Raw genomic sequence first — 10,109 nt, 5'->3', positions numbered from 1 at the left:
AAACAAAAGTACTTTTCTGATGGTTAAAAATCCACAGCATGCTCACCTTGTTACTGTTTTACCTTAGGGTCACTGGTAATCTAAGCAACAAAAGACTAGAAGCCTCCGATATGCCATTGTCACACACGAGAGACAAACAGCCCCGGGTAGCATTCGTGATGAGAGCAGGAGACCTGCCCTGGCAGATAAAAGGAGAAACTCACCACAACAATGAAGGAAAAGGACTGACAGTATTCGATAGATTTAGTCAAACTGTGCTTGAGGTTTGGCTTAGATTTATGCCAGTAGAACCTGTCCTTAACAAATTCAGAGATGACCCAAGATTCTACTCTGTGGTATGGGGGAAAGACCTCTCGATATTTATCTCACATCAACGGCTTTACCGCAGGAGCGTCTACACCTCTCCCGTTTCCTGTAGAAAAGACAGCTTTGCTCCTTTGAAAGCGCGGACTGCAGCACCTCCAGCCCCTTCTCCCCGCGGAACTCGGCCCGCGATGGTTGTGGGAAGGTGGTGGGGCGGGGACTGCAGCCGCTTCCGATTGGCGTTGCCCCAAGGAAGCCTGCGCGGATTGGTTGGCGGCAGGACCCCCAACAGAGCCTGCCATGCGGATTGGCTGCTACGCTGCTGGACCCTGTTTCCGGTACCTGGGCGGGCAGCTATGGTGACTGGCAGGCGGGATGCGAAGCTGCCTGTGTGGCCGGTGGAGGCCCGCTTGGCGGCACTGCTTCCCGACCTACTGGTCTTTCGGAAGCCCAGGGGATCGGAACCCGAGCTCGCCACGGCCCAGGGAGTCCTCCTAGGCGTCCATGTGACGGGTGAGGGCGATGGCCGGCACTTCAGCCTCCTGGCCTGCGGGAGAAGCGGCCGTTGGGTCTAAGCCCCTGGAGGCTGCGACGGTTACAGACCTAGCCTCCCGCGAGCTAAGGCACAGTTTAACTTCGTCCCGCGGCTTCCGCAGGAAACTTTGAGGGTCTTCGTTTTAGCGTGGGAAGACATCTTTTGGGATGAACCAGCTCAGCCCTTGAGCTCACCTCAAAGATGATGAAATTGAAACTCAGAGGAAAGGATTTTTACAGGACCACGCAGCGGGCTGTGAACCCGTGTCTCCCAACCCCGAGCAATTTCTATTAAGCGTTCTGTTTCAGTTATTTTATTCTTTCAATTAATTCATTCTTGGCGTCGTTAAGTATGTGCTTGCCATTGTTCTGGCCGTAGCTATCTAGCAGCCACTCCTAGAGTTGTTCATTTAACAAATATTTATTCTGTGTCAGGGATATGAAGATGGGTAATACCAGGTGCCTGTCCTCACCTTGTGAGTGATTCTCTGGCCAGACGTGAGGAGGGATCCTGTTGTTTCCCATAGCCAGGCAGCTGCCTAAGAGGGTGGGGGAAAGAGCTGGCTCCAGATGAAAAGGGCACCATCTCCAGCTCCTGGAAGCAGAGAGGGTGGTCCTCTGGATTCCCAGTGGCAGCGGCAACCAACCTGGCCCTTAGTAGTTTCTAAGTTACACCATGTTAATGGATAAAGGAATTACTCAGCTTGAAGAGATCTGTTTCCTTTACACCAGGCTGATGTGTGGGGAGAAAGGGGCCAAAAAGTTAGGATTTGGAGTTAACATGGTAATTTCTGCTTTGTTGGTCAGGGTTTACAGCATTAATGGACAGGTTCAGCCTGACCTGCAAGTCGGAACGTGACATGGACAAACTGGCCCACATCTTCAGTTACTACATTAGTGACATCGTGGAGCGTGAGTGATCATTGTAGGGTAACAAGGTGTGGTGCTGGGCTCCTGAGGGTTTATAAAAGAAGGTGACCAGAAGTACTTTAAAACAGGTACTAAAGGGTCATTCCTTTAGCATCATTCATCTTTGGTTTTTTCAAGTTGCCACTGAAAAGCTAGACCTTTGCCTGTTATCTGCCATTCTACCCAGTCTTAATTCTATTGACTCATTGTTCAAAGGTGGGGCAGGAGGAGCTAATTTACTTTGCACATTTGTATTTTATTTCAAAATAAAGTGTTCTAACAATAATGTATCTCAAGTGTGTATTTAGACCAAATTTATAAAACATCTTTTTGTTCTATTATTATATTTTGATCCTGTGAGGAAGGAATAGGATGTTTTCTTATTTTCTGCCATGTATTAAGCTTTTAGATATTTGCCAAATTTCCAGTATCTGGAAGAAAACTCATTTGTGCAGTACCCATGTTTTGAGTACCTACTCTGTGACATGGACTGTAATAGGTGTAGGCGGTGCAAGAACCCACTCTTGGCCTTTTTGGTTAGGCCTACCCAACAGAAATTACTCTGACCTTATACCTTTTAGTACTTAGGTAACATTCTCATCCTTTACTGACAGCTCGCTATATGTTTCTATCCATCATTCTGAGATTCACCAGAATAATTACTTTGTGGCATCTCCATTAAGAATTTGATTATTTGACTTACCTCTTATCCTTAAGGAATACATATGGAAGGGTGTTTGCTTTTTCTCATAGGTTTGGATGAAGGGGAAGATAAAAATTCTGTATCGTGTATGTACTCTAATACCAGCAACTGCTGGGTACTAGAAATACAGGGCAAAGTAAGACAGAGTACCTTCATTTAGTTTCCATTTTAGTGGGACAGACAATAAGTAAACAATAATTGTAGCTTCTACATTCTATTAAGGAAATAAACATAGTATAGTGGTATAAAAAAAAATAATTTTAGGATAGGGGAGTGTATGAGACAGGGTGGTCATAGAAGTCTCCTCTGAGGAGGTATTATTTAAGCTGACACATGAAGGATGAGGGGAACAGCTTGTGAAGAACTAGGGGTAAAGCATTTCCGACAGAATACCAAGTGCAAAGGTCCTGAGACAGGAGAAAGCTCGGCACACTCCAGGAGCTAACAGAAGGCCAGTGCAGGCCAAAACGTAGCTTGCAGGGTGAAGAGTGGTTTGAGGCAAGGTTGGGGGTTGGTAGCTATGAGATCACCAAGCTCTGTAGTCCATAGTAAAGAGTTGGAATTATATATTTCTGTATAAAGGAAAACTGGAAAGGTCTAGCAGGGGAGTAATATGATCTGATTAACACTTTAAAACTGATTTTGGCTACTGTGTGGAGATTGAATGCTGGTGGAGAGTGAATTTAAGAATAGAAGCTGGAAGAGACAATTGTCCTGGAAAGATGATGGAGATTTGGTCTAGAGCAGTGGTTCTCAATCTCAGCTGTGGTTGCCTGAGGAGCTTTTTGATTGTTTTATTCTTTTTTCTAGATTTTGTTTTTTTTTTTTTTTTGGAAGAGACTGGGGTCTCAGTATGTTGCCAAGTTTGTCTTGAACTCTAGAGCTTAAAAGGTTCTTCTGCCTCAACCTCTCAAATAGCTGGGACTACAGGTACCGTACCACCTTGTCTAACTAAAAATCTTAATGCCTAAGCTTCACCCCAGGCCATTTAAATCAGAATTTCTTGAGGTTGGCCCAGGAATAAGATCTTTTAAAGTTTCATAGGCAATTCCAATGTGCAGTCAAGACTGAAGATTGTTGGTGTAGAGGTATGGCAGGGGAGCTGCGTGGGGTAGATTAACCTGAAATATATTTTGCAGGTTCAACAGACAGGAGTTGCTAATATATTAAATTTCAGTGGGAACTGGTGAGAAAAAGGACTCAGTTTTTTGGCTTTCATAAATGAATTGATCATGTCATTTACCAAGACAGGAAAGACTGAACATTGAGAAAGAAAATCAAGAGTTCTGTTTTGAATATGTTGAGTTTGAGATGCCAGTAAGTCTTTCAAGTGGGGAATGACTCCATTCAATTGGTGAATCCAGCTATGATTGAGCCTGGAGCTCAGAGAAGAGATCCCTGTTAGAGATGAAAATGTGAGTTGATGGCATAAAGTGGGACTTAAGAACCGATTGAGTTCATGTTGGAAGAGCGTAAATAAAGAGAAAGAGCCTTTGGCTGAGGCTTGAGGAACTCCAGGGAAGGATTATGATAAGGGAGAAAGAACCTGAAAAAGAGACTACAAACAGCCAATGAGGTAGGATATTGTGGTGTTCCTGAAGCCAAAGGAGAGGTAGTGTCTCTAGAAGAAAGCTGCAGCTAGCTGGGTTGAAAATGACAGCTGTCAGGTACAGTGAGGTCAGAGAAGTATTGAATTTAGCAAGATTAATGCTGTTGATGACCTTGATAATTTGAAGTAGTGGAGATGGAAGTCAGATTGGAGTAAGCTGAGAAAAAGAATGGCAGAGAAAACATTTATGAGGAAAATATATGTAGCCAACTTTTTGAGATTTGGGGTTTTGTTTGTTGTGAATATAGCAGGAAAAAAAAATGGAGCTAATAGGCAGAAGAGAAGGTAGAGCCAAGAATATGTGGGTTATTTTTGTGTGTTTTGGTTTTGTTTTTTGCTATTGATGAGAATGTTTCAGTAGAGAGATTAGGAACAGTGTGAAGTTCTCGAGAAGGTAAAAGGGGATAAGATTCCTATCACAAATGGGGTGGCTTTGAAGAGAGCAGGAATACTTCCATTTTAGAAAAGATGTATGTAGGTGCAGATAGATTTGGGGAGAAAATGACTAGAAGGAAGAAGGAACCTGAGTCTTGGAGTGAGCAAATGGACAAGAATGACATGAGGATAAACTCAGTAGGCCATTCTTTTGACCATATATGATTCTGCCCTAATCTGGTTTATATCTGATTTTGACTCATTTTCCTCTCTCTTTCTTACTTGATTTCAGATGTTCTCTGTTTTGGAGGGGATATCCTAAATATCACAGGTATTTTTTCAGTTTTTCTAAATACATAAGACTGTGAGTGAGGAGGACTATATTTAGGTGGAATTCAGCATATTGGTTTATTCGGCATTGTTTGATTAAAAGGTACTGGATACCAAGATGAGGAAGACATAGTCTGTGCCTCAAAGGATCCCCCAGTCTAATGGAAAAGCTTTGCCCAAATTAAACTCTCACATGCTTTGCATTTTTGTTTAGATTGAAGGACAGCAAAATAAGTGCCAATAAAGCATTCTTGAGAAAACTAATGAGAAACTTGGTCATTAATAGCAGAAGCTAAGCATGAGATGGGGAGGAGTCAAGCATGTCCTTTCTGGAGAACTCAAGATCACTAACAGCTGTATGCCCCGGAGTTGGCCTGTCTCCTTATTTAAACATAATAAAACCAGCCATCAAATTAGATATGAACTTGAACCCACTTTTTATGAACCTTTTGCTAGTACCTCTCCTCCTCTGTTAGTATACTGGTGGAAGGAAGATTACCAAAAATATCCTTAGGATCATTTAAACTTCTACCTAGTTATGTTTTTATGTACTGGATGATTTTGAGGATCTGAAGCAGTATTTTAACCTAGCATAATGTATATAACCAAGAAACCTTGCCTGATAACTTACATAATATCCACACTGGGTCAAGTTGATCTTCTACGTTACTGGGACTTTGCCCTGGACCAAGTAAGACTAGATATTTGGTCCCCGTCAGCCTATCCTGTGTCTCTGCAGGGAACATGCTCCTGGCACTCTGGAGAGTAGAACAAAATCAACTGAGTGACATCATTACCTTGGTGGCAAAATGCAGTCTGGAGATACAGGAGAAATTTGGGATCTATCACACCAGAGAAGGCCAGGACCTGCAGTTAAAGATAGGTAGTACCTCCTAAAAGAGTGATCCAACTGGGCGAGGGGGAACCCACTATAAAAACCTCAAGATAAATGATAAACTGGGAAAAAAAATATTTGCAATTCATATAGACAAAGGGTGAATTGCTCTACTAGGGAAAGAGCACTTAGAAATCAAGAATAATACTCTTAAGAGAAAAATGGACAAAGGCCATGAGTAAATTGTATATAGACAAGGAAACTCATGTCTTTTAACACGTCAAAAGATGATCAACATTCTTAATAAGAAAAATGCCAATTGGAAGTACACTGACTATCTTTCTTACCTATAGATAGGCAAAACTTCAGATGCTGGACAATGTACTCTGGTGAGTCTGAGGAATGAGCTTTTTCTTACTGTGAGTGAACAATGGTATAAGGGTGACTTGGCAATCTTTATTATATTTATTTTTATTGTCTTTATTGTACTTTTTATGTCAAGAAAAACTAAACCATATAAAAATATATATTAAAAAGTCTTGTTTTCACTTACATACCATCTATACTATTTACTCTTACAAGTACATTTATTCCTTAACCTCACAATCCTTCTGGACATTTATCCTATAGGTATGCCTACACACATATGAAATGTTGCGCATGCAAGGTTATTGATTGTAATATGGTTTGTAATTTTAAAACATTGAAAACAACTTATTTATAGGAGACTGGCTAAGTAAATAATATGTATACTCAATAAGATTATCTGCAACTTTAAAAAAAATAAGATGTCTTGACATGGCAGTATCTCCAAGATATAGTTAAGTGAAAAAAAGTAAGATACAAAACAGCATGTTTAGTATGCTACCATCTGTGTAAGGAGGAAAATAGAAACACTGGAAAAATATACAAGAAACTAATAAAATTACTAATATCAGGAAAATAGTAAAGATGGGCATGTAGGTAAAGCAAGATTTTAAAATATATATTCTTTATAGTTTAGTTTTTGAACTATGTTAGTGCTTGACAGAATCAAAAATATAACACAATATAATAAAAGAAAGCTATATACAGAGGCCAAAGTTTCACCAAGGGCAGAGTCAGGATTGGAGGGGAAGTTCAATACACAAAGCTCCTTCACAAGGGTTCAGAAACCTCTTTAAGGGCAAAAGTTGGCTCCAGCTGTTCTTTTATGTTTTGAGGAGCAGTGGTAAAGAATTATATTCTGTTTTATATGGCATCTCTTTTGTCCTGCCATCTTTCATTTCTTTTGGTTTTTGTCTTATTAAGGATAATTGATACTATACATTGGCATATTTATACACTTTTGAAACCATCACCACAATAAAGATAGTGAACATACTTATCACTCAAAAAGTCTCCTTGTGCCCCTTTGTACATTCTTCTTCCACTACTCTCCTTCACCATCTTCAGACAGACAAAATGTCCATCTCCAGGTGTATTACATAAGAGAAGGAAATCTGGGGGAAGAATTTTTTTTTTTTTTTTTTTTTGAGATGGAGTCTCGCTCTGTCACCTAGACTGGCACGCAGTGGCGCGATCTCAGCTCACTGCAACCTCTGCCTCCAGGGTTCAAGCGATTCTTCTGCCTCAGCCTCCTGAGTAACTGGGATTATAGGCACGCACCACCATGCCTGGCTAATTTTTTTTTGTATTTTTGGTAGAGACGGGGTTTCACCATGTTGGTCAGGCTGGTCTCGAACTCCCAACCTCGGGTCATCTGCCTGCCTCGGCCTCCCCAAGTGCTGGGATTACAGGCATGAGCCACCGCACCTGGTCGTAAGGTATTGTTATTTTTTTGTTTGTTTTTTGTTTTTCCATTCTTTTTTTTTTATATATATATATACTTTAAGTTCTAGGACACATGTGCACAACATGCAGATTTGTTACATATGTGTACATGTGCCAAGTTGGTGTGCTGCACCCATTAACTCGTCATTTACATTAGGTATATCTCATAATGCTATCCCTCCCCCTCCCCCCACCCCACAACAGGCTCCAGTGTGTAATGTTCCCCTTCTTGTGTCCAAGTGTTCTCATTGTTCAATTCCCACCTATGAGTGAGAACATGCAGTGTTTGGTTTTTTGTCCCGTAAGGTATTATTTTTAAAGGTTAGCTCACCTAAGACTTCTGCAGCTGAGGGCAATAACAAGATTGGCATGATGCATAGAGCCATGTGGGGATTCCAGACCCCTCCTGTTGCATAGTTTCCCAATTGAGTTTGACTATTCTCCATTTATCTCATTTTTTCTGGATAGGTCTGTCTGCGGGTCGGATTTCCCAGGTTATTGTTGGAGATGAGCGACAGCAATACCTCTTGGTGATTGGGCGGGATGTAGATGATGTCCGGTTAGCTCAGCGTTTGGCTCAGGCAAATGAGATTGTCCTATCCTGGAACTGCTGGATGCTCTGCGAGCAGTATATGTTTGAAGTGGAAATCATGAGGGAGGATGAAGCTGTGAAGGTAGGAGGCTAGCTTCATCTATTCACATCCTGAAAAGGCCTTCCTATTACACAGGGAAATGCTCTGATAGTGTTCACATATTGCCTGGCCAAACCAACGACCATTGGAACTCAATTTAGGAGGGAGGTTGGGAATATTCTCCTATGAAGATGGATGAGGTAGAACAGTGAGGCTGAGGAGATAAAAGGCAAACAAGGGTGATAGAATCCTCAGCCTTTCTTGTGTGGGGGCACAGAATTAAGCAGTTTCCTTTCTGTAGTTAAGAGATATGCGGATCATTGACCCATTTGATTTTGATGAGCATTTTGACAAGTGCCTCGATTATCTACCACATTACCGTACAAGTGCTGGTAAGTTACTTTGTCCTTTCTACCTAAGCCCCAAATTTTAAACATTAATTTTCCACATGGCCAGGGACCTTTTATTTTTCTTTTCTCAGAGACTCTAAGAACTGCACTGGAATTGGATCCACACTCTGATCTTGACCAAAAGCTGCGGAAACACATAATGAAAAACCTTTTGAAGAAGGTTATTTCCTAGTTCTTGAATCCTCGTATAGTCTGTGTGTGTGTGTGTGTGTGTGTGTGTGTGTGTGTGCACGCGTGCATATAAACAGGTGTACAATTGTGACAACTTTTTTGTATTACTCAGTTAATCTCCAGCACCCCATTGTAATTCCAGCAGATTTACCCATCTGTGCCAACATAATACGGTGATGAACATGTCTTAAACCTTTAGCTAGATTTCTCAATCCTAGAAAGTAGAAACCATATTTGTTTTTTAATTTGTTCTTCAACAATTTAGTACACTGTAAGAAGGGTATAGTGTGTATGTTTGGTAAATATAAGTTGACTGATTGTATATATATATGCATATATGTGAATTCCTTAGTAAGAGTGTAATGACTAATGGATGTGTCAAATTAACTCTTAGAGAGTAAATCTTGACAGATTTCATCAGTGAATTCTGCCTAGTCAGTTTTAGTTCCAAGTGCATTGTGTTGTATATCTTCTATACTGAAATTTCTTTTAAGTTTTTGCTGAGACCCTTAAGTTATTTTCTCATATATACCATGAAATACATAATGAAAATGCCTGAACATGATGCTGATAGTTGAAAATACAGGTAGGTAATTCAGTGTGTCTTTGCAGATTGATGAAGGCCAGCCTGTAGAGTATGTATCTGAATTCCGTACGGTGACTCTGGTTTTGGTCAGCCTGGAGTTCCACAAGACAGCGTGGATGTTGCATTTGTGTCATCTTATCCAGGAGTCTGCCTTATACATCTCCACAGTCATTGAGAAAGGGGGTGGCCAGCTGAGTCGGATCTTTATGTTTGAGAAAGTAAGTACAAGGGAACTTGACCCATCAGCATTAAAGGTGAGTGAGGAGTGATGTCCTCCCACATAACACAAGTGTAAGTCAAATTCCCTGCTACTTATTTTGTAACAAGCTATATTACATTAAAACTTCAACTAATGCTAATTAAGAAATGGGATGTTCTTGTTAGTTTAATTTTCAGGGTTACTGAGGGTTACTCTCCATGTCATTTTTTATTGAATTCTTGTTGAAGAATCCTTGTGAAGCATAAAGAATGTTTTTCTGGTTCTATTAGTAAAGTAAATGTAATCAGGTCTTTCTCAGATAATTAAGGATCTTGAAAAAAAGCAGAATCTTAATACTTGACGTTATAAGTGATGAAAATGTGGGCAGATAGACTTAGCTCAAGGTATATACTAGAAATTAAATTTTTGAAAAGTTCTTGATAGCAGTTTTTCTTGTGTTTTAAATTTCAGCTCTTTGAATAGTGAAATCAAGATTTTTTAAATGTCTACATTGCTGGCCAGGTGCGGTGGCTCACGCCTGTAATCCCAGCACTTTGGGAGGCCAAGGCAGGCAGATCACGAGGTCAGGAGATCAAGACCATCCTGGCTAACACGGTGAAACCCTGTCTCTACTAAAAATACAAAAAAATTAGCCAGGCATGGTGGCGGGTGCCTGTAGTCCCAGCTACTTGGGAGACTAA

The 10,109-nt window shown here is 40.8% G+C and overlaps 1 protein-coding gene across 25 annotated transcripts in view; it reads left to right on the top strand.

The window, feature by feature from the left end:
* Nucleotides 1–10,109, top strand: part of LOC102134704 (adenylate cyclase type 10-like) — a 40,682-nt gene that overhangs the window by 1,305 nt on the left and 29,268 nt on the right. For 17 of the 25 annotated variants that reach the window (XM_074038129.1, XM_074038110.1, XM_074038118.1 and 14 more), the window contains exons 2-9: nt 68–816; nt 1,645–1,749; nt 4,726–4,764; nt 5,503–5,646; nt 7,879–8,084; nt 8,344–8,434; nt 8,524–8,612; nt 9,236–9,427. In XM_074038129.1, coding sequence (XP_073894230.1) covers nt 111–816; nt 1,645–1,749; nt 4,726–4,764; nt 5,503–5,646; nt 7,879–8,084; nt 8,344–8,434; nt 8,524–8,612; nt 9,236–9,427 — 1,572 coding nt within the window. In that variant the 5' untranslated portion in view covers nt 68–110. Of the gene's footprint in view, nt 1–67; nt 817–1,644; nt 1,750–3,741; nt 3,865–4,725; nt 4,765–5,502; nt 5,647–5,916; nt 5,988–7,283; nt 7,404–7,878; nt 8,085–8,343; nt 8,435–8,523; nt 8,613–9,235; nt 9,428–10,109 lie in introns of those variants that run through there. The other 8 variants (XM_074038108.1, XM_074038119.1, XM_074038121.1 and 5 more) reach the window with 7 other exon arrangements.

The sequence above is a fragment of the Macaca fascicularis genome, chromosome 4 (assembly GCF_037993035.2).
Source record: "Macaca fascicularis isolate 582-1 chromosome 4, T2T-MFA8v1.1".
NCBI lineage: Eukaryota > Metazoa > Chordata > Mammalia > Primates > Cercopithecidae > Macaca > Macaca fascicularis.
The sequence above is the reverse complement of the archived record's forward strand: the minus strand, read 5'-3'. Positions and strand labels throughout refer to the sequence as shown.